Source organism: Ornithorhynchus anatinus, chromosome X4, assembly GCF_004115215.2.
Source record: "Ornithorhynchus anatinus isolate Pmale09 chromosome X4, mOrnAna1.pri.v4, whole genome shotgun sequence".
Taxonomy (NCBI): Eukaryota; Metazoa; Chordata; class Mammalia; order Monotremata; family Ornithorhynchidae; genus Ornithorhynchus; species Ornithorhynchus anatinus.
In genome coordinates this window covers 2,546,154-2,569,933 of record NC_041752.1, presented here as the reverse complement: position 1 = coordinate 2,569,933, position 23,780 = coordinate 2,546,154, and the positions used below count along the sequence as shown (strand labels likewise).

The 23,780-nt window shown below is 53.8% G+C and overlaps 2 protein-coding genes across 4 annotated transcripts in view; one reads left to right on the top strand and one right to left on the bottom strand.

Moving 5' to 3' along the window:
• Window positions 1-23,780, top strand: part of WNT5B (Wnt family member 5B) — a 52,510-nt gene that overhangs the window by 8,879 nt on the left and 19,851 nt on the right. The window contains exon 2 of one of the 2 annotated variants that reach the window (XM_029054406.2): window positions 16,140-16,250. The exons of the other annotated variant lie outside the window; for it this stretch is intronic. The gene's annotated coding sequence lies outside the window, so the exon portion shown is untranslated. The remainder of the gene's footprint in view (window positions 1-16,139; window positions 16,251-23,780) is intronic. 2 annotated transcript variants of the gene reach the window in all.
• On the bottom strand, window positions 11,994-13,352 carry FBXL14 (F-box and leucine rich repeat protein 14). Of its 2 annotated transcripts, XM_029054404.1 has the most exons (2): window positions 13,131-13,352; window positions 11,994-13,031 (listed from the first exon to the last, which is right to left on the bottom strand). In XM_029054404.1, exons 1-2 carry the CDS (start codon window positions 13,220-13,222, stop codon window positions 12,020-12,022), a joined length of 1,104 nt encoding a protein of 367 aa, XP_028910237.1. In that variant the 5' UTR covers window positions 13,223-13,352; the 3' UTR covers window positions 11,994-12,019. The 2 variants fall into 2 exon arrangements, with proteins under 2 accessions (XP_028910237.1, XP_028910235.1); XM_029054402.1 differs by having other exon boundaries at window positions 11,994-13,352.

Genomic DNA, 23,780 nt, shown 5'->3' with positions numbered 1-23,780 from the left:
CTCACTTTGGGCAGGGAATGTTGTATATTGTCTCTCCCAACCGCTTACTATAATGATTTGCCCACAGTAAGTGCTCAATAAATATGTTTGAATGAATGAATCCTCATGCACCCCCTCCCTGCTACAGAAGTTACATATCTGATATGCAGTTTGATTTTTTTTTTTCCCTGGTATTTATTAAGCGCTTACTATGTGCCAGGCACTGTACTAGCACTGGGGTAGATGCAAGTTAATCAGATTGGACACAGTCCCTGCCTCCACGTGGGGCTCATAGTCTTAATCCCCGTTTTACAGATGAGGGAACTGAGACCCAGAGAAGGGAAGTAACTTTCCCAAAGTCCCAGAGCAGACAAGTGGTGGAGTCAGGATTAGAACCCAGGTCCTTCTGACTTCTAGGCCCATGCTCTTCCCTTCCCTGTAAATTATTTTAATGTCTGTCTCCCCGGCTAGACAGTCAGCTCCTGTAGGGTAGGAATCATGTCCACTGACCCTATTGGACTCTCCCAAGTGCTCAGTTCAGTGCTCTGCACACAGTAGACTGTCAGCTCCTGGATTATGCCTATCTACTCTCTTGGGTGCAAAATACTTTACTAGGCACTTGTAATCTAGCGGGGGAGAGGAGAGAGGTCGGCATAGATGCGAACATGCAGGGACCACGAATGCATCCAAGAAAAACTACAATAATCAAATCTTCCTTTCCTTTTTAAAGCGTGTGTGTGTGTTTTTGCATGCACGTATACCCACCACCTCGCCAGCTGTGAGAGATGCCAGGTGGAGTCCGTCCGTGGGTCGTTCAAACAGGGCCAGAGGAAAGACAGGGGTCCCACCCACCTCTCCCCTCCCCACCACCCTCTCTGATCACCAGCTCCCCGTTTTTGATAACCGTGTGTTTGCCGCTGGGTCGCAGGTGGGCACGCCCCCCTGTTGGATCTACAACTCCCCTGCCCACAGTGAGCTTACATAGTCATAGCGTTTGTTTAGCATGTACTATGTACCGAGCACTGTACTGAGCGTGGAGGAGATACAAGATACTCAGGTCAGACACGGTTTCTGGCCTGCTTGGGACTCCTTCTCTAGACTGTAAACTCCTCTGTGGGCAGGGAACGTTTCTATCAACTCCGTGGTATTGTTAGCGGTCAGTAAATATCCCTAACTGACTGACTGATTGAAGCCCACAAACTAAAGGGGACAGAGAGCGGGTATTTCATCCCCATTTTAGAGCGGAGGAAAGTGAGGCCCCGATGTTCAGTGACTTGTTCACCATCATCTAGCAGGCAAGTGGTGGGGCAGGATTAGAACCCAGGTCTCCTGACTTTCAGTCCTGGGCTAAGCCACTCTGCTTCTCATCACTCCAGACGATATCCGGTCGTTAACGGTCATCAACGTTAATATCCTTTTGAATTTGCAGAAACTGTTGTAATTTTGTTCCCAAGTGCTTTCGGTTTACTTACCCTATTTTCTCCCTATAACATCCCCTTGAGGGTGGATGGAACCTGAGGCCCACTATGCGCTCAGGCACTCAGGATTAGAACTCAGGTCTCCTGACTGAACTTTCCGTGCTACTTCTGCTGGGCCACCCGGCTACGAAAGCCTAATGGAGAGGACGCGGGGCTGGGAGCCAGAAGTCCTGGGTTCTAATCCCAGCTCCACCATTTGCCCACTGTGTGACTTTGGGCAAGTCCCTTGGCTTCTCTGGGCCTCAGCTTCCGTAACGAGGAAATGGGGATTCAGCACCTGGTCTTGCTGTCCCCTAAGCAGTGAGGCCTATTTTTGATAGGGACTGTGTCCAGCCTGATTAACTTGTATCTCTACCAGCGCTTAGTACAGTGCTTGGCACTTGGTAGGCACTTAAAAAATACCATAATTCTTCATTATTATAAACCTGGTAGCCTAGAGGGCAGGAACTGTGTCTTCCAATGCTGTTGCACTGTGCTCTCCAGAGTGCTCAGAATAGTGCTCTGACCAAACTAGATTGTCAACACCTTGAGGGCATGGTTTTTGTCTACCAACTGTGTTGCATTTTCCTGGCACCTAATAATAATGGGCTGGACACAGTAAGCACTCAGTAAATACCACTGATATTGATTGCCTCTCTCTCCTTTCCCCTCTCCTCCCTTCTCCCATCTCCCTCCCATCCTCTCTTTCCTCTCTTCACCATCTGCGTGTAAGACAGAAGAGTGTGGGACACAGGGACAGAACTAAGGAGGGCTAAGTGTCTTAGGGCGGTTGACATTTTGGCTTTTTTTTTTTTTTGAGTTGGTATCGTTCCAGATTTCTCCAAGGCTTTGCCCTAGCTCTTCTGGAATTGTTGGTGCGTAGCCCTGGAAACTGTGGAATTGGCAGTTTGTAGCCCTGGAACCTCTGGAATTGGTGGTTTGTAGGCCTGGACCCCCTGGATTTGCTATTGTAATGCCCCACAACCTCCGGAACTGGCAGTTCATAGCCTCGTCACCTCTGGGATTGGCAGGCCGTAGCCCTGGCACCTCTGGAATTGGCAGATCACTGGTACCTCTGGAATTGGTGTTTTGTAGCCCTGAAACCCCTGGATTTGCTATTGTAATGCCCTGGAACCTCTGGGACTGGCAGTTCATAGCTCTGGCATCTCTGGGATTGGCAATCTGGAACACCTGCCGCCTCTGGGATTGGCAGGTCATAGCCCTAGCCCAGCTGGAACCGGCATTTTGTAGTCCCGGCACCTTGGGGAATGGCAGTTTCTAGCTCTGACAACTGTGGAATTGGTAGTTTGGAGCCCTGGCACCTCTGGAATCGGCGGTAATAGCCCTGGTACTTCTGGAATCGGGGGTCCGTGATCCTGGCATCTTCAGAATTTTCCATTTGTAGTCCCGGCATCTTGGAAATTGGTGGTGTGTAGCCCTGCAACGCCTGGAATTGCTGTTGTAGAACCCTAGAACCTCTGGGACTGGCAGTTGGTAACCTTGGTACCTCCGAGATTGGCAGTGTGTAGTCCTGGCACCTTGGGGATTAGCAGTTTGTAGCCCGGGCATCTCTGGAACTGGAGGTTGGTAACCATGGAACCCCTAGAATTGCTGTTGTAAAGCCCTGGAAGCTAGTACCCACTGAACCACTGGAATTGGCAGTTTGTAGCCCTGGCACCTCTGGAATTGGCAACTCATGGCACTGGCTCCTTTGGGATTGGCAATTCGTAGTCCTGGCACCTATGGAATTGGCAGTTCATGGCACTGGGATTTACGAGATTGGCGATTTGTAGCTCTGGCACCTCAGGGATTAGCAGTTTGTAGACCTGGCTCCTTCGGTACTGATGATAACGGTCTTTGTGAAGTGCTTACTATGGGCCAAGCACTGTTCTAAGCACTAGGGTGGATGCAAGGTCATCAGTTTGTTACATGTGGGGCTCACAGTCTTAATCCCCATTTTACAGATGAGGTCACTGAGGCCCAGAGAAGTGAAGTGATTTGCCCCGAGTCGCCCAGTTGACAAATGGCAGAGCCGGGATTAGAACCCACAACCTCTAACTCGAAAGCCAGGGCTCTTGCCACTAAACCACGCTGCTTCTGCTACTGGCAGTTCATAGCCTTGGCACCTCCCTTCATGGCAACTCTGGGAGAGAAGCAGCGTGGCTCAGTGGAAAGAGCACGCTGTGTGATTTTGGGCAAGCCACTTGACTTCTCTGTGCCTCAGTTATCTCATCTATGAAATGGGCATTAAGACTGTGAGCCCTACGTGGAACAACCTGATCACCCTGTAACCTCCCCAGCACTTGGAAAAGTGCTTTGCACATAGTAAGCGCTTAACAAATGCCATCATTATTATTGCCCTAGCATCTCTGAGCTCCTAATTTCCGTTTTGAAAGTAAACTCAAATTTACACTCTAGATTTGTAAATATCCAAGGTATACCCAGTGTCCAACGTCCCCCTCCTGGTGAGAGAGGAAGTGGAGACCCCCTCCACAAGGGTCAAAGTTCACAGTGGCTCGAGTTCTAATTCCGCCATGCTGATAGCTGGTGATCACTGCACCTCGCCCCCACCCCCGACTCTCCAAAGATCATTTATCCAGGGGAGGGGGTGGGGGGTGAGAATCACTTTACTTCTCCAGACCCTCCAAACTCGCTGTCAGAGGGTTGAGGGGTGCTGACTTCCAAGTGAAGCCAGGGAGCAGCTGAAAAATGCGGGGGAAGTCACAAATCTGGAGACTTTAAAGTCTGGAAGTTTTGAGATCATTGCAAGATAAAAATTCAGAGTGGATCGCGTTTATCTCTTTTTCAAATAAGGATTATTACATTCCTAGACCGTTTTTTATGGTATTTGTTCAGCGCTTACTCTGTGCCAGGCACTGCTCTAAGCTCTGGGGTAGATACAAAATAATTAGGTTGGACACGGTCCCTGTCCCACATGGGGCTCACAGTCTTAATCCCCATTTTACAGATGAGGGAACTGAGGCACAGAGAAGCAAAGGGACTTGCCCGCAGTCATCCAGCAAGCAGACAACTTTAATATCTATCTCCCCCTCGAAGCTCGCTGTGGGCAGGGAATGTGTCTATCGACTCTGTCGTATTGGACTCTCCTAAGTGCTTAGTACAGTGCTCTGCAGACATTAAGCACTCAATCGATACCATCGATGGAATGATTCAACTTTTGAGGTGACCTTCTTCATCTCGAGTACCTAGATTTCTATTTCCCCCAGCTCTCTGGCCTTTTGATCACCATCCCCCAGCCTCCCTCCACCTCAGCTCCGAGCGCCGTGTCTCAGAAGCGGTGCCCGTGTTCACTAGTACCGAGGTAGTGACTTCTCCTCTTTGTGTCTGCGCTGGCCCCGGGTGCCCCCCCTCCTTCGCCCTCCACCCCCAAGGAACTCCCGTTCACTGAGAGAGAGAGAGAAGCGGGAGGGAGGGAAATAAAAACCGACTCACACCGTACTGGAGGTCAGGGAGACGGCGCCTTTAGTGCTGGGATGTCCCCGTGAGACCTGGCTTGGGAGGTCCACCACGTGGGACTGGGGGGCTCTGGGCAAGGGGTGCTGAGGGAAAATGGAACTACAGATAGAGGAAGGGGACATTCTCCGACCTTCCATCCTTCTTGGAAAAGAATGCAGCTCCAGTGTCTGGCCTCCACTACGTTTTCCACTCCATTGGAGGGCTTTGTGAGAAAGGACAGGAGAGGCAGGGAATGGGGAGGGAGTTTGGTGAGGGGGGCAGCTCAGGCTGGGATTTTTCCCATCTCAAACCGTGATCAGGGGCTCAGGGATGGGAAAGACACGGATTCCAGGCTCTGGGTCCGTCTGAGGCCCAAGGAGAAGGAAGGAAAGACATCATCTCGGGGGGGGGGGGGGGGCATCGGGGTGGGGAGGGAATCCTTTCACAGCAGTCGGGGCTCACTAAGCACCCTAGGGCCAGCGGAGGTTGCTGGTTGTTGACTCTTTTGTATTGTCCTCTCCCTAACATTTAATACAATGCTCTGCACAGAGTAAGCGTTCAATAAATACTATCGATGGGTTGATTTTTCTGGCCATGATGCTATAGAAAGATTTGCTTAGGTAACAGAGAGGGTGGGATAGAGGGATCTGCTTATACAGTGCTCAGTGCACAGTAAGTGCTTAGTACAGTGCTCAGCACACAGTAAGTACCCAATAAATGCTATCGATTGATTGAGCCACAGCAGGGGATGGGGAAATTGGGAATTTTCCCATAGGTTGAGCTGCTGTTAGGCAACCCATCAAACTTTATTGTGGTCCTGCGTTGCTCTCCTACTCTCAGCTCTCTTCTCTCACTCCACTCCAGCTCACACTCTTCATTCCTGTCACTGTCCCTCCGTTTTGCCTCTCCTACCTCTTGATCACACCCTCCCACCGGCCTGGAACTCCCTTCTCCTGACCCACAGCTCTCCCCACACACAAGATCCCATATCCCTTCCAGGAGAAGGCCAATTAATTTTATTCTCCCCAAGTCATTCCCCGCGACCACTCCCACAGCGGCTTTGCAGTCACAACCATCGGTAGCACCGCTGAACACGGAAATTCACAATCCGTCAATCAGTGGTATTTATTGAGCGCTTACTGTGTTCGATAGCAGCGTAGGACGGCGCTCTGCTTGCAGTAAGTCCTCGATAAATACCATTGATTGCTGAACACTGTACTAAACGTTTGAGAGACCATAATAGAAGTGGTAGTTGTGATCTCTGCCCTCAAGGATCTTCCAAACTATTCATTCACTTATCTATCTCTCCCTTTTCTTGCCTGTATATGACTTTGTGCCTGGCTCTAGACTGTAAGCTCCTTGCAGGTTATTGTATTCTCCCAAGTGCTTCAATCAATCAATCAGTGGTATTTATTGAGCCCTTACTGGGTGCAGAACACTCTAAGTGCTTAGAGGTGGCCTAGTACAGTGCTTGGCACATAGTAAGTGCTTAATAAATGCCATCATTATTATTAGTTGTAGTAGAAAGAGCAGAAGACTGGGAGTCAAGGTCAACTCCTAGCTTTGCCACTTGCCTGCTGTGTGACCTTGGGCAAATGGCTTCGCTTCTCTGAGCCTCAGTTCCCCTCTTCCTCAGAAGGGGGATTAGATAATAAACAGTTATAAGCGAGTGCTGGTGGCCTGACCAGGAATTGGAGGGTGAGGGGCTGAAGTGGGGACCCCACCCCCCCGACTGGTGGCCCCGTCCCTTCATGCAGAGGTTGAAGCGGGAGCTGCCAGGTTGCTCTCTAGGGGAGCTTGGTGGCAGGGGGAGGCTCCTTGGGAATGCTTGCTGTGGGTACTTTTGGGGGTGCTCCATGGGTATGGTTACTAAGGGTGCTCTCGGGGGTGTTTGTGGATGGGAGTGCTCGCTGAGGGTACTCACTGGCTATGCTCGGGGGGGTGCTCTTGGGGTGTTTGTGGGTACTCACTGAGGGTGCTTCCTGGGCCTGCTCCCTACGGGGTGCTCTCGGGCTTTCACTGTGGGTACTCTTGCGGGAGCTCGCCGGGCGTGCTCACTGGGGGGGGGGGTGCTGTGGCTACTCTTGGGGGTGCACATTGTGGGGGCTTTCTGGGTATGCTCACTGGGGGTGGTCTCAGAGTGCTTGCTGGCCGGGGTGAAGAGCAGTGGGGGGGCTGCTGTACAGGCCGGAGGGGGAGAGGAGAAGAAAGGGGAGGAGAAGAGGGGAGAGGAGAAAGGAGGACAAGAAGGGGAGAGGACAGTAGACCCCCCAGCCCAGGGAGGGAGGGATGGAGGCCAATAGCCTCAACAGCTAGCCAACGCCGCCCCCTGCCGGCAAACAGGAACGCCTGCACGGCCGGGAGACCAGGCCCACCGTCTTCTCCCCCGAATCCCCCTTACTGCAGCGCCCCTTCATCTCCCCTCCTCGGAGAACTAACCGGCCCCAGTGGCCTGCGTTCTAATCCCCACTCCGCCTCGTGGCCGCTGGATGACCTTTGGCAAGTCATTTCACTTCTCCGGGCCTCGGTCTCTGGAAAATGGGGACTGAGACTGGGGGGGACGGGGACTGGGACCAACCGGGTTAACTTGTCTAATAATTGTAGTATTTGGTGAGCGCTTACTATGGGCCAGGCACCGTACTAAGCGCTGGGATGGATAGAAGCAAAATGGGGTTGAACGTAGTTATTTGTGGACATGGGCTGTGTCCAACCTTGATGAGCTCGTGTTTACCCCAGCGCTTAGTACGGTGCCTGGCCCATTGTAAGCGCTTAACAAATACCATAAAAAAAAATCAACAAAGAAACCAGGGAGGAGCCCTTGGGGTTTATATTGCAGGGAAAAGAGCTGAGGTCATTCATTTGAGTGGAAGGAACAGGCGGGTCCACCTGCTGTTTGTTTTTGGGGGGGGGGGGCGTGAAATGGACCAAGACCGTGGGTTAGGTGTCTGGGGGAAAATATTCTTTCTGAGAAAATAGCTTCTGGCCAAAAAATTTTTCATGGGGGTCGCGGCGCTGGGTAGCCCAGGCAGCTGAGGAGAGCTGGGCCAACTCATCCCGCCTCTTGGCTAGCCCGGGACGCCTCTCTGATGGAGAACCGGTCGGGGTTCCCTGCTCCTCCACCCCGGGCTTGAGGGGGGTGCTCAGTACAGCCCCCCACCCGGAGGCTGGTTGAGCAATGGGGCAAAGGGGGTCATCATAGGGGTCCTTTCGTTCTCTTGGACCAGTGGCCAGCCTACTCATTCCCTGCCCTGCTTGATTGTGATGTGCCTTTCATCGCTATAATAATAATGGTGGTATTTAAATGATAATAATAATGATAATTATGGCATTTAAGTGCTTACTATGTGCCAGGCACTGGACTAAGCCCTGAGGTAGATGCAAGCTAATCAGGTGGGACACAGTCCCGGAATCACTGTCTTAATTCCCAATTGACAGATGAGGGAACTGAGGCCCAGTGAAGTGACTTGCCCAAGGTCACACAGCAAACACGTGGCGGAGCCTGGACCAGAACCCATGACCTTCTGACTCCCAGGCCCGCGCTCTATCCACTAGACCATGCTGTGCCTTCAGTTCTCGTGAGTCAAGCGATAATGGTAGATATGATACAGGCAGACCAGAACACAGACTCTGTTCCACACAGGGCTCACAGTCCAAGTGTGGGGACAACAGGTGTCGAATCCCCATTGTACAGAGGAGGAAACTGAGGCACAGAGAAGTGAAGTGACTTGCCCATGGTTCCACATCAAGCAAGGGGCGTGGATCAATCAATCAATTGTATTTGAGTGCTTGCTGTAGGCGGTAGGTTACATAATATTTATATTAATGTCTGTCTCCTCTAAACTGTAAGCTCACTGTGGGTTGGGAATGTGTCTACCAACTGTGTGGTATTGGAGTCTCCCAAGTGCTTAGTACAGTGCTCTGCACACGATAAGTGCTCGATAAATACCATTGATTGATGGATCAATTGATTGCTGAGCACTCTAAACGCTTGGGAGAGTCCAATATAACAGAGCCTATAACAGAGCCTGTGGTCCAGAGGAGAAGCTGTGAGAAACTTCTCTAACCAGGCTGACAGCTACCAACAAACCTGATTGATTTGGATCTTCCGCAGCGCTTAGAACAGTGCTTAATACATAGTCAGCGCTGAACAAATACCATGATAAATGATAATCAGGGGGGTGGGGAGCAGGGATTGGAATGGGGATTTGGTTTTTGGTGTCCCTGGGGTTGAGCCCAAGGGGGAGTCCAGGAAAATCATTGACGTGAACCAGTGAAGTGACTGCGCCAAGGTCACACACCAGGCCAGCAGCAAGTGAGAATCAAAACCCAAGTGTCCCAACTCGTCTAGGCCCCGCTACACCGGCTCTCAGGCTTGGTCAGAGAGGCAGAACCAAGCACTGAGGGCTCTGGACTGGTGGTTACTATGTACAGAGCACTGTACTAAGCGCTTAGAATGTACAATTTAAAGAAGTAAACGTGGCCTCGTGGGTAGAGCCCGGACCTGGGGGTCAGAGGACCGGGGTCCTAATCCCAGCTCCGCCACTCATCTGCTGGGTGACCCTGTATAGGTCACTTCACTTCTCTGGGCCTCATCTGGGACACGTGAGCCCCAAATGGGAGGTGGACTCTGTCCAACCCGTATCCACCCCAGTGCTTAGTACAGGACCTGGCCCATAGTAAACACTTAAATACAGTATTAATAACGATCACCACCCTGGGGCCTGGGAGGAGAAACGGCATGGCCTGAGGGAAAGAGCCCGGGGCCTGGGTTGGAGTCGGGGGATCCGGGTTCTACTGCGGGCTCCGATGCGTCGCCTCGGGCAAATCACTTCACTGGGCCTCGGTTTCCCCCGTCTGTAAAACGGGGATTCAGTGGGACGGCGTTCCTATCCGGTCGTATCTTCCCCGGCGACGTCGGGCACCTAGTGAGCGCTTAAAAATGATGATGATGGGTGTGAAAGAGTAGGGAACCTAGCCTGGCCGCCCTCGGGGATGGGGGGCGTCCCCGGAGGGGCGAGAGGCCGAATCCGGACCCGCTCCAGACCCGGCTTCGAACGCGTAATGGCTCAGGAGCCCCCCGCTACCTCCCCACCTCCCCTCCCCCGGGGGTGGGCGGCGTAAATCCAGCCGGGGGCTGGAGAGGAATGTTAAAGCGAGGGTCTGCGCGTCCCCCCGACCCCCTCCCTCGCCCCCCCCAGCTTGGGACCCTGGCCCTGGCAGATTCCGCACGCATGACTGGGCGGGAGGGCGGCTCGGACAGCTCCTCTTTGAACTTTCCAACAATGGCTGGGCTCCTCTCTCCAGTTCACAGACGCCCCCTCCCCTCGGCGACCCCCGACCCCCGGAGAGATGCGCCCCTCGCCCTCAACCCCCCGCCCCAGGACCCCTTCCTTTTCTTTCGTGCATATGTTTGTACACACACCCACTTATCCCACCCCCCCACCCCGGCCCCAACCGCCTTAATAACTCACAGATACAGCCTTCTTTTTTCAAAAACATACTTCATATTTCCTCTTTTATTATATAAATATCAGTTTAACCTTTTACTGTAAGAATATAAAATGTTTTAAGAGGATCTTTTTTTTTTATACAAATTCACAAACAGTACAATTAATTGGAACTGTGGGTTGGTTTTGCACTCCGTGGTCGCGCTGGTGTTCAGGGAAGGGGAGGGGGCTTGAGAAACAGAACAAGAACGGACCCAACAAACGCATCCTATTCGAAGTGGACAATAATAATTAAGGAAAATAAAACAAAACAAAAAGAAGCCACAACTGTTCCCTCCCCCCTCCCTTCCCCCCACCCCCGGCCCATCCACACGATGCACACACAAAATTAGCCATTCCTCCTCTTCGGAACAGACTTTTGCCGCCCCTTCCCACCCGCCCCCACCTCACCAGCTCCATTTTATTGACAGAATAAGAGATAAACACGTGAATTTGTCTCCTCCCACTCCAGCTGCCGAGGCTGAGACCCCCCACCCCCCCCATCCCTCTCTCCGGGGCGACAGGGAAAAGCCACCCTGGGTGGAAGAAGGGGACAGGAGGGTAAAGGGGGTGGGGGGAGAAAAGGGAGAGTTTGCATATATAATCAGCATTGTCAAGACACAACCTGCATCTCAAAAGAAAATTAAAAAATAAATCCAAAAAATAAAAAAAACAAGCCAGCCCCGATTTTCAGTTCCCCCCAACCCCCCCATTCCAACCCCCCACCCCAACTCCCACCCCCCAAAGTGTTTGTGCTATAAATTAAGTCGAGATTCAGAAACACCGTTGGTTTCCCCCCGCCCCGGGTCCCACTGGTCACACACTGGTCACAAGGAGAAGAAAATTAAAAGCCAGAATGAGGAAGCGACACATTTTGGGGAGGGGGGGTGGGGAGGGGGGCGGGAGGGGGAGGGGTCCCGAGCCAACACAAACACAAGGCTGCCAAAATCCCTTGGGGGCTTCCCTTTCCAGTCTAGGCACAAAAATATTTCAGTTTCAAAATATCTTTCTTGCGATTATTTCCAGGGCTTCGGAGGGGGGGTGTTGGGAGGGAAGTAAATTAAAACGAGGTAGCCAGACATATATATTTTATATATATATAATATATAGAATATATTCAGCAGAAGGAAAAAAAAAACTGATCAAAACTCCACGAGAACAGTGATTTTTTTTTTTTTTGAATTTCTGCAAAGGAGAAAGAGAGCATGGATACCAGAGGGCTGTCAGAGAGGAGGAGGAAGGGGAGAGGGTGGGCAAGGCTGGGGGGGGGGGGTCGCGTTGGCAAATCTTTCCAAATGAAAACCAGGTCACAGTATTCGCCCGCAAGCATCTCTCGCGGGCGGAAGGAGGAGCCGGTGCCTTCTCTCTCTCTCCTTCCTCGAGGTGTGGGGGCGCACAGGTGGAGGGGGGCCGGATCAGTCTTCGATCCCCAGGTAGGGACGGACGGGGGTGGCGGTGAGGGTGGGATTCACCCCCCACTCCTCACCCCCGCCAGCCCGGTCAGCATCACCGCGCGCAGAGGCGACGGGCGGCGGGGCGACGCCGGGGAGAGCGCGGGCCGGTCCTCCGTGGTGGGTCGGCGGTCCCCGGGGGAGGGAGGGGGCCGCACGCGGCGAGGCGTGCCTTCCCCCGGCCCCCGCCTCACCTGACCTTCTCGCTCTCGGTCATCTGCCAGAGTCCCAGGTTGAGCACCTTGAGGCAGGGGAGCTGGGTGATGCGCTCCAGGCCGCGCTTGGTGATGCGGGTGCAGCCGTAGAGGTCGATGCCCGTGAGCTGGCCGAGGTGCTCGGCGATGAGCTCCAGGCCCCGGTCGGTGATGCGGGCGCACTGGCCGATGTTGAGGGTGCGCAGCCCGTGCATCTGCCGCACCATGCGGTTGATGCCGTCGTCGCTGATGTGGCAGGAGCAGAGCGACAGCGACTTGAGCCCGTCCAGGCCCTGGGCGATGTAGGCCAGGCTCTGGTCGCCCACCTTGTCGCAGAAGGACACGTCGAGGCCCGAGAGGCGCAGGCTGCCGGTGGCCAGGTGCATGATGCCCGTGTCGCTGACGTTGTCGCAGGAGCGCAGGTTGAGCCCCCGCAGGCTGCCCATGTGGGACAGGTGCAGCAGGCCGGCGTCGGAGATGCCCCCGCAGAAGCTGAGGTTGAGGAGGCGCAGGCCGGCCAGCCCCCGCGCCACGTGCTTGAGGGACAGGTCGGTGAGCTTCTGGCAGTCCTGCAGGGTCAGCTGCTCCAGGCCCAGGCAGCCCTCGGCGGCGCTGCGGGTCATGCCCGCCAGGTGCCCGATGCCCACGTCGGACAGGTGTCGGCAGCTGCGCAGGTTGAGGCTCTTGAGGCGCCGCAGGCCCCAGGCGATGAGCAGCAGGCCGGTGTTGGTGACGTTGCTGCAGCCGCCCAGCTCCAGCACCTCCAGCCCCTTGAGGTACTGGGCGATGCGGCCCAGGCTGCTGTCGGTGATCTGCTTGCAGAGGCTGAGGTCCAGGGCGCGCAGCGAGCCGATCTCCTGCACGAACGCGTGGCCCAGCCCGTTGTCGGTCAGGTTGTAGCAGCCGCTGAGGTTGAGGCTCTCGATGTTGGCCATGCCCTGGATGACGTAGCTGAGGCTGCGGCGGAGGCTGAGGATCTGCACCCTTCGGATGCCCCGGGCCTGCAGGCTGGGGAAGAGGGACGGGTTGGCCCGCCTCAGGTGCAGCTTGGCCTCCACCCCGCGCCACACCGACTTGTGGTAGGCCGCGTCCCGCCAGGCCACGCACACCTGCGACGCCCGCCCCTTGTCCCGCACGTCCAGGTAGCCGAAGATCATGGCCAGCAGCTCGGGGAACAGGCAGGAGATGTGCGTCTCCATCTTCCGCCGCCCCTCCCCCGCCGACGACCGGCCAGGGGGGGGAGGGGACCGGCGCGGCCCCTTCGCCTCAGGCCCCCGCCTTCCGGCTCCGCCACGCACTGCGCATGCGCGCGGCCGCGGCCTCCTCCTCCCCCCCCCCACCCCGGCCTCACATCCCGCGCGCGCCCCCGCCCGGCCGAGCGCGCAGGCGCACTGGAGGGGCCGCGAGCGCCCCCTGCCGCCCGCTCCCCTAGCCCCGCGCCGCCCTCCGCCGCATCCTCCGGGGGCGGCCGCGGGGGCGGGGGCGGGGGGGGAAGGGGGTCGGTCCGGCCCGACGCCTTCTCGGCCGCTCCCCGGCCGCCCGCGGTGTTGGGGGAGGGGGAGGAGGGGGGCAGGGCAGGAAGGGGCCCGGGCCCGCCGGCCGGCCCGACGTTTCTTCCCCCTTCCCTCCCTCCGCGCCCCCCCCCCCCGCCCCGGGCCAGTTGGACGCTCCCGCCCGGCTGGCGCGAGGAAGAGCTGGAGGCCGCCGCCGCCGCCGCCGCCGCCTGTCGCCTTCTCCGCGCACGCGCCGTAGTCCGGAGCCCCCGCGGGCGGAGCCTGTTGGTAGAGTCCGGGGCGGTCCCCCCTCCCACCCCCGCCCCCCACCACGACGCGATGGTACGAGCCGGCGCGGCCGGAACCGTCCGGCCCGTTGCCGGGGCAACGGAGTCCTTCCCCCCGCCCCCCTCCGGACTCGCGCCCGGGTTCTTAACTCCTGAGGCGCCGGCCCGTCTGCGCCTGCGCCACTCGGCCCCCCTTCATTCATTCATTCATTCGGTCGCATCTCTTCATTCAGTCATTACCGCCCCCCCCAGCCCCGAGCGCCTTCCTGGGTGCGCAGCGCTATGCTGAGCCTATTCTTGCAGCGCCGGGGGTGGGAAGTACAACTCGGCCATCGCACTAATGATGGGGAAGCTCCTACTCTAATAATTACGGTACGAAGCATTGCCGGGGTGCCAGGCACTGTACGAAGCGCCGATGATGATGGTGTTGAAGCCCCTCCTCTAATAATTACGGTATGGAGCGCTTCCGAGGTGCCAGGCACTGTACGGAGCGCCCATGATGATGGTGTTGAAGCCCCTCCTCTAATAATTACGGTATGGAGCGCTTCCGAGGTGCCAGGCACTGTACGGAGCGCCCATGATGATGGTGTTGAAGCCCCTCCTCTAATAATTACGGTATGGAGCGCTTCCGAGGTGCCAGGCACTGTACGGAGCGCCCATGATGATGGCGTTGAAGCCCCTCCTCTAATAATTACGGTATGGAGCGCCTCCTCGGTGCCAGGCACTGTACAAAGTACCGATAATGAAGGTAATGGTGAAGCCCTTACTCTAATAATGACAGTATTTATTAAGCACTTACTACGATGTGCCCGGTACTGTGCAAAGCGCTGATAATAATGGTATTGGTGAAGCCCCTACTTTAATAATTATGGTATTAAGAGCTTACTAGGTGCCAGACACTGTACAAAGTGCCGATAATGGTGGTATTGGTGGAGCCCCTACTCTAATAATTACGGTATTTATTAAGTGCTTACTATGTTGTGCCAGGTGCTGTATGAAGTGCGATAATGGTGGTATTTGGTAAGCGCTTACTAGGTGCTAAGGACTGTTCTAAGCACGTACTATGTAGCAACAGTAATAATAATGATGGCATTTGTTAAGCCTTAGTAAATACATTCCAAGAGCTTAGTACAGTGCTCTGCACATAGTAAGCACTCAATAGATGCTACTGAATTAAGCGTTGCTATGGGCAAAGCACTATTCTAAGCGCTGGGGTATAAGGTGATCAGATTGTCCCACGTGGGACTCCCAGTCTTAATCCCCATTTTACAGATGAGTGAGGGAACTGAGGCACAGAGAAGTGAAGTGACTTGCCCAAAGGCACCCAGCGGACAAGCGGCGGAGCCGGGATTAGAACCCACGACCTCTGACTCCCAAGCCCGGGCTCTTTCCACTGAGCCACGCTGCCTCTCCTATTAAGAATGATTCTCATATTATTAAGCACAAAGCGTCAAGGGGGGCACTAAGCGCTGGGGCAGAGGCGAGTTAATCAGGTCGTCTTAAGTGTGTTTTGAATTTCTTGGTCAATCCGGAGAATCCCGGGGCTGCCTAGGTAGCAGAATCCTTGGACGGCATTCCCCGCATTCCCCTTTCCCCACCTCCCCTAGTTTCAGGCCAGGCTGGTGTTTAACCTTGATCTTTTTCTGAGAGTTCTCTGCAGAGAGGTTCATTATCATTCACTCGTCCCCCTTTTATGTAGGCTCCGAGGCCGTGCATCTGCATAAAGCAGGCCGATTGAATGACCCCCTCCAAGACTTTTGATGATGCTAATAGTTCTTTGAATTGGAAAAATTTCCCAAGGCTTCCTCGGACTCCCTCTCCTCTTCCATAACCCGCACTTATGTCCACATCTCTCTGCTCTCGTGCTTCCTAACTGTAATTTATTTTAGTGTCAGGGCCGTAATTTATTTATCACATCCAGAGTGTATTTATCGAGTCTGTAATTTACTTATCATATCTGTAATTGATTTATCACCCCCATAATTTATATTAATGTCCGTCTCCCCCTCTAGACTGTAAACTCATTGCGGGCAGGGAACGTGTCTGCCAAGTCTGCTATATGGTGTTCTTCCAAGTGCTTAGTGCAATGCTCTGGACACAGTAAGCACTCAATACATACGTTTGATTGATCGATAATCTCTCTCCTCTTCTGCCTCTCTCCCTTCCCTGCCCGGATGTCAGCTCCTGGAGGGTTGGGATTGTGTATAGTGATAATAATAATAACGGTATTTGTTAAGCGCTTACTGGGTGCCAAGCACTGTTCCGAGCGCTGGGGTAAATACCAGGTCATCAAGTTGTCCCATGTGGGGCTGACAGTCTTCATCCCCATTTTACAGATGAGGGAACTGAGGCCCAGAGCAGTGAAGTGACTCGCCCAGGGTCACACAGCAGACGAGCGGCGGAGTCTACTCATTCTATCGCATTCTCCCACGTGCCCTCTGCACACGGTAGGTAATCAGTCTATCAGTCTGGCAGTGGTACTTATTGAGCGCTTACGGCGTGCAGAGTACTGAACCAAGCGCTTGGGGGAGTACGACAGAACAGAGTTGGTAGCCAGGTTCGATAAGGTTGATTGATTGATTGATCGATTGAATAAGTAGGGGTGACTGCACGAAAGCAGCCCCAAGGAATTTTCAATTCTTGGCTCTCCCCTCCCCCAGCCCCATAGAACTTAAACCCATCCCCTCCCTGTCATTTCCTTTAATGTCCGTCCCCCCCCCCCCCCCCCCCCCCCGTAAACCATCCCTCCTAATGAGCGCCTCGAGGTCAGGGACCAGCTCTACCAACCGTACAGTGCTGGTACTCTCCCAAGCGCTTAGTCCAGTGTTTTGAACACACTAAGCTCTCAATAAATACCATCGATCGATCGATGGACTCAAGCAGCCGAATCCACACGGCCGCATCACTGACCTTTTGTTTTTTAAAAAATCGTATTTATTATTAAATCGCTTATTAAGCACTTACTACGTGCCAAGCACTGTGCTGAACACTGGGGGAGAAAGAAGATAATCGGTTGGGACACAGCCCCTGCCCCACATGAGGCTCACAGTCCAAGTAGGAGGAAGAACAGGTGTTTAATCCAGTGTTTAAACATCCCGGTGCTGGCCACGTATCTTACTCTCTAGACCGTGAGCTCGGTTTGAGTGGGGAATGTGTCTACCCAATCTGTTGCATTGTACTCTCCCAAGTGCTTAGTGCAGTGCTTTGCACACAGTAAGCTCTCTGTAAAGACAATTGATCGATTGATTTCATCTCCATTTTGCAGATGAGGCAACTGAAATATGGAGATGTTTTGGGTTTTTTAGTGATATTTGCCGAGTGTTTAATTATGTGCCAGGCGTAGTATTAAGCAGTGGGGGAGGTACAAGATGATCAGTTTGGACACCGTCTGAGGCTCACAGTCTAATCATGCAGCAGGTAAGCAGCAGGGCCGGAATTCGAACCCAGGTCCTCCGACTCCCAGGCCCGATCTCTTTCCACTAGGCCACGCTGCTCCTCTGAATCCCAGAGAACTTTCTAGGGGAGCCGGGGGGCCAACGATCGGAGGGAGGGATGGAAGTCAAATCCGGGGCTCCGGCTTCTCGACGCGGCAGGAGGGAAGAGCCCTTCGGAGAAGCCGGCCTCGGTGGCGGTTTCTCTGGGCACCAGTCCTCCACCTGGCAAGCGAACCCGTTCAGCAGTGGCCAGAGGGCTATTGGTGGGTCAGAGAGCTTGGCAACATGAGAGGGCAGCGGTCGGAGAGCAACGGCACAGGGGATTTAGCAGAACCCCCCTCTTTGCCTCCTCTTGTCTGACTAAGAAGCAATAAGGCCTAGTGGAAAGAGCCCCGGGCCTGGGAGTCAAAGGACCTGCGTGCTCATCCCGGCCGGGTGACCCTGGGCCAGTCACTTCACTCTCCTGTAGCCTCAGTTCCCTCATCTGCAAAATGGGGATTCACTACCTGTGCTCCCTCCGACTTAGAATATGAGTCCCAGGTGAGACCTGTACCTACCTCACCCCTTGGTCCATTCATTCATTCAGTCGTATTTATGGAGCGCTTACTGTGAGCCGAGCACTGTACTAAGCTCTTGGAAAGTACAGTACAGCAATAAAGAGAGACGACCCCCGCCCATGGTGGGCTCAGAGTCTAGAGCGGGGAGACAGACGTCCATTCAAGTAAACAGGCGTCACTATAAATAAATAGTGCTTGGCACATAGTAAGCCCTTGACAAATATTATTATTGTTCTTATTGTTATTAAAATGGCCTTGAAGATGAGGAGAGCTGTGCTGTGGTCTGCCAGATAGTATAATAATTGTGGCTTCTGGCAATTGTGTGGCAGTTATTATAATCGTTGTGGCTAGGTGGCAAGGACTGTGCTAAGCCCTGGGGTAGGTAAAAGATCTTCAGGAAAGGACAGAAATAAGTCAAAATGGGCCTCGTTGGACCTCGGATGGCTGCCGAAGAGGGGGTCTCTGTGCTGAAGATTTGCTACAGGGGAAAGGGGGCCCCTGAACCCCAGGATTGTTTCTCCTTTGGGGGAAGACTGTCTGCTCTGGGCTTGGAGGGTTCCCAGTCTGGTAATAATGAGGATAATGTTTGTGGTGTTTGTCAGATGTTTCTTAAGCTCCGAGCACAGGGCTAGGTGCTGGGATAGATACAAGATAAACAGGTCAGACTCAGAATCTGTCCCATGTGGGGTTCAGAGTCTAAGGGGGGGGTGGAGAGCAGGTATAATAATAATAATAATGATAATGTTTCGAATCTCCCATTTCACTGATGAGGGAACCAAGGGACGGGGAAATGAAGTGACCTGCCCAGGGACTCATAGGGGCAAGTGGCAGAGCTGGCGTTAGAACCCAGAAGCCTCTGCTGACAAAACTGATCTTTGTCCCAGATCCCTCAGAAGCCTCTGGGGTCAGGGTTGATATTTCTCCTGGATAAATAAATAAAATAAATTATGGTATTTGTTAAGCACTTACTATGTGCAAGGCACCATTCTAGGTGCTGGAGTTGATACAGAGGTCATCAGGTTGTCCCACGTGGGGCTCACCGTCTTGATCCCCATTTTACAGATGAGGGAACTGAGGCACAGAGAAGTTAAGCGACTTGCTCATAGTCACACAGCTGATAAGTGGTGGAGCCGGGATTAGAACCCACGACCTCTGACTCTCAAGCCCGGGCTCTTTCCACTAAGCCATGCTGGATCCCCCAGAAGCCTCTGGGGTCAGCGCTGATTTCTCCCCCCAGAGGAGCCTGGTTTTCAAGAGAGCCCATCCCACTTTGAATGGGGAATGGGAACAAAGGGGTCCAGAACTTAATTGGCGGGAGCCAGGGGTTTACCCCGCTTGGAAATTATCCCGTCCGGAACGCCGACGGCCACCAGGGAACCCTGCCTGGTCTGCCTCAAGCTAGAAAGCCAGCCCACACACCCTTTTTCCAGAAAAGCTAGGAACAGGAAAACAGTATCCGGGAAGCAATTTGCTGCCCGGCCTTTGGTTGTTAACTGTTTCAATCCCAGGAGGGCCTTCCAGCACAAAGGATCGGCCATTCAACCACCCCCCACCCCAGCGCCCTTCTTCTCCGACGCATACCCACACCCCAGTTCCAACAGGCCAGCACTCGCTGGTCTGCCCTTCAAGACATTTCAACTCCCTCAGAGATCACCCGGCTGTGGGGTTCAGGTGAAGGAGCATCAGGCTGGGAGTCGGCAAGCTTTGGGTTCCAATCCCGGTTCTGCCTGCTGGGTGACTATGGGTATGTCACTCAACCTCTCTGGATCTGTTTCCTCCACTGTAAAATGGGGGTAAGGTTCTGGCTCTTCCTCCCTCTTAGGCTGCGAGCCTTGGGTGGGGCAGAGACTGTGAAGTAGTCGCAGAAGGGATGGAATATATCGACTGTCTTCTGAGGGTAATGTTGTATAATAATTGCCTGGGAAGGTTCGGTAATAATAACAGTAATGATGATATCCGCTAAGCGCTTACTGAGTGTCAAGCACTGTTCTAAGGGCTGGGACAGAGACAAGATGATCGGGTCGGACACAGTCCCTGTCCCACATGGAGCTCACGGTCTTAATCCCCATTTTACAGATGAGGGCACCGAGGCACAGAAAAGTGAAATGGCTTGCCCAAGCTCACAGAGCAGACAAGTGTTGGAGCCGGGATTAGAACTCAGGTCCTTCGGACTCCCAGGCCCGTACGCTATCCACTAGGCCACACTGCCTCAACCGAGGCACATTTCCTCCTCACGAGGAGTTTACGTTCTAATGGGGGAGACAGACATAAAAATCGTTTTCCACCGTGAAATCAGAATAAATGAGATGAACTTTAAGTCAAATTGTATATAAAGACACAAGTGCTCAGGATGGTTATAAGCAGATACTTGAAGTGCCCACGAGGAGCTTTCATTTTCCAGCAGTGAAATCAGAATTAGTAAGTTGAACGTTCAATTGAATTGTATATAAATATGCAGTTTTCAAGGATGAACATAAATAGATATTTTAGTGCACTTTTTATGGTATTTATTAAGCGCTTAGTATGTGTTCTAAGGACTGGGGTAGAGACAGGTTTATCAGGTTGGACACGGTCCCTCTCCCACATGGGACGCCTCACAGTCTGGGTTGGAGAGAGGAGGATTGAATCTCCATTTTACAGATGAGGCTATCGAGGCACCGGGAAGTTAAGTGTCTGGCTCCAGGTCACCCAGCAAGCAACTGACGGAGCCGGGATTAGAACCCAGACCCTCCGACGCCCAAGCTCTTTCCACTAGGCCATGCTGTTTCTCCTGTCGATATAACTCAGAGTTTGCATATTGCCATCACGGGCAACTGGCCCTTGTTGAAGGAGGAGTTTGGAAATAGAGAGGACTGAGGTCTGGCGGATTTGCGACCGTAACCATTCTGATGATTTTGTAGCTACTCCAGTGCTTAGCACAGTGTTTGGCACCTAGTAACTGCTTATTAAATGCCATCATCCTTATTATTTTGACGGGGGTGATTAGTCTGATGAATGTAGAGGGTTGTGGGGGGCGGTTTCCAGATCTCTGTCTGACTCCTGTTCATGCAGCACAGTACCCCAACGCTTTGTGTAAAATCCAGCCCTGCGTTGCTGACTAGCGTTTGGCTTGTGGTCGACTCTGACCCTCGGGTCCTTCTCTGCTGTCCTGGTGCCCAGCCTGTCTTTCCCCATCCTGTAATTATGTTTTCATAGAATAAAATATTAGGTGCTCAGAATCATGGTATTTCAAAACCTTTGGACCACATGCAGTTTGGCTAACGTCAGGCATCTTAAATATCCCTGTGGTTCTGAGACCGAGCCAGCCGACTTTCCAGTGGGGATCGAGTTCCTGAGCCACGGATTCTTCAGGATTTGATCGAATCTGGTTTCTGTCCTGGTCTCGCTGCCTGGTTTCTGCCCTGATCTCTTAACCTGGTTTCTGTCCTGGTCTCTCAGCCTGGTTTCTGCTCGGATGTCTCAGCCTGATTTCTGTCTTTGGTCACCTCAGCCCGCTTTCTGTTCTGGTCCCGCAGCCTGGTTTCTGTCCTGGTTTCTCAGCCTGGTTTCCGACCTAGTTTCTGACCTGGTCTCTCAGTCTGGATTTTGCTTTAAACTCTCAGCCTGGTTTCTGCTGTAATCTCTCAGCCTGGTTTCTGCCCTGATCTCTCAGCCTGGTGTCTGCCCTTTATCACTCAACCAGATTTCTGACCTGGTCTCCCAGCCTGGTTTCTGACCTGGTCTCTCAGCCTGGTTTTCTTTCCTGGTCTCTCAGCCAGGTTTTCTTTCCCGGTCTCTCGGCCTGGTTTCTGGCCTGGCTTCTGACTTGGTTTCTCAACCTGGTTTCTATGCTGATCTCAGCCTGGTTTCTGTCTTGATCTTTCAGCATGGTTTCTGCTCTACTCTCTCAGCCTGATTTCTGCCCTAGTCTCTTAGACTGGTTTTCTATCCTGGGCTCTCTGCCTGGTTTCTGTTCTCGTCTCTCAACCTGTATCTCACTCATTTAAGTTCCAAAGGAAAGGTGAAAACAGCAGTGCTCCGGAGTGCCTAAGAGGGTTACGCTGACCTCTGGGAAAAAATATCTGGAGTGCTACCCTGTGCTTTGGGTTGAGAGACTTGGGAGAATGTGGCACTGTGCAAAACCCGACTGATTGATTTTACAGACATGGGCAATGCCAACTGGGCCAGGCGCTAGGAATCGGAGTCACCTTGTTCTCCTGGTTGGGATTGTATGTTGTGGGCAGGGAACGTTTCTGCCAACGCTGTTGTATTGGACTCTCTCAAGCGCTTAGTACAGTGCTCTGCCCACAGTAATGCTTAGTATATACCAGCGATTGATTGTAATGGCAGTATTGGTATTGTAGAAACGAGACGGAATAGGGGAAATGGGGGCTTAGTCGGGGAAGGCCTCTTGGAGGAGATGAGATTTTAATAAGACTTTGAGGGTGGAGGGAGCCATGGTCTGGTGTTTGTGAAGGGGGAGGGAGTTCCAGCCAAAGGAAGGATGTGGGTGAGGGGTCGGCGGTGAGACAGACGAGATTGGGGTACGGTGAGTAGGTTGGCATTAGAGGAGTGAAGTCCGCAGGCTGGGTAGTAGCGGGAAATCAGAGAGGTAAGATAGGTTGAGGAGAACTGACTGAGAGCTTTAAAGCCGATGGCCTGCTGTGTGACCTTGAAGACGTCATCTAACCGCTCTGTGCCTCAGTTTCCTCAACTGCAAAATGGGGACGAGTTACTAGGCCCCTCTCTCGCAGGGCTGTCGGGAGGAGAACCCGAGGAAAACACCTTGGAGATGAGCGTCGTTTCTCTGCGAGAGACTCTTTGCTGCTTCTCCTTCCGGTCGTCCGGCCTTCTCGGGGAGGAGGGGAACTCTCCGGCTCCCGGCTACCAGGGAAACTGAGGTCACACCCTGCTGGCCCCGAGGCTCTCGGAGCCCCCCACCCCCCACCCCTCACCGGCTGGGGCCCCAGTTACCCTGGAGATCGCCCCCCCACCCCCCGCTGGCCTCCGCCACACCGCCCAGGCTCTGTCCCGGGCTCGGCTCCCGCTAATGTTTCCCAGATTTGAACTCGGGAGGCTGGAAGCTGGGCGGGCTCCGCCGAAGGCTCTCGCGATTGGAATTTCCTGGCCGGCCCCTGTGTTAGGTAGCTGGCCCCTCGCTAACACGGATACATCGTGTGGGCCGAGCTCGGGTCGGGGGCGGTCAGAGGGGGCGGGGGATGGGAGCTGCGGGGTACTGTCCACCCCCCCCCCCCCGAAACCTCGGTCACAGACCAGAGCGGGTCATCCCCGTGCTGGGTCACCTAGGTCCAGGAGGGTGATTTCAGGACAGTGCTGTGGCTTCAAAGCGGGCTCGGTTTGGAAAAGGAGGTGGAGTGAGAGATGCCTTCTGATTCAACCCATCCGCTCCCAGGGTGACTTCAGTTCCTCTCCGGTTACGTTTTTTTGGCAAAAACAGGACTTTGAACTCCCGTTGGCCTGGGCACGGGCCCGGCGTGCTGGCCAGATGTGTGTGTGTGTGTGAGGGCCCTGTGCTCCGAAACCACCCAGACCCACTGTGCCGTCAGGCCCAGTCTTGGAGGTGGGGGGGTGGGGGGAAGAGGGGAGAGGAGGAGGAGGAGAAAAAGGAAGAGGAGAAGGAGGATGAGAGGGAGGAGAAAAAGGAAGAGGAGAAAAAGAGAAGGAAGAGGATGAGGGGGAGGAGAAGAAAAAGGAAGAGGAGGAGGGGGAGAAAAAGGAGGAAGGGGACAGGAGAAAAAGGAAAAGTGGGAGGCAAAGGAAGAGAAAAAGGAGGAGGGAGGTGAAGATGAAGAAGAGGAAGGGAGGAAAGTGAGGAGGAGAAGGAAGGTGAGGAGGAAGAGTACAAGGAGGAGGAGGAGGAAGAGTACAAGGAGGAGGAGGAACCAGAGCACTTAGCGGGATTTCCAGGGCCCAGGGCTAGTATAACTCCTCTGACTTCTCAGAGAAGCATGTTTGTTGTGGTTGTCACAGAGACAGAATTCCTTTG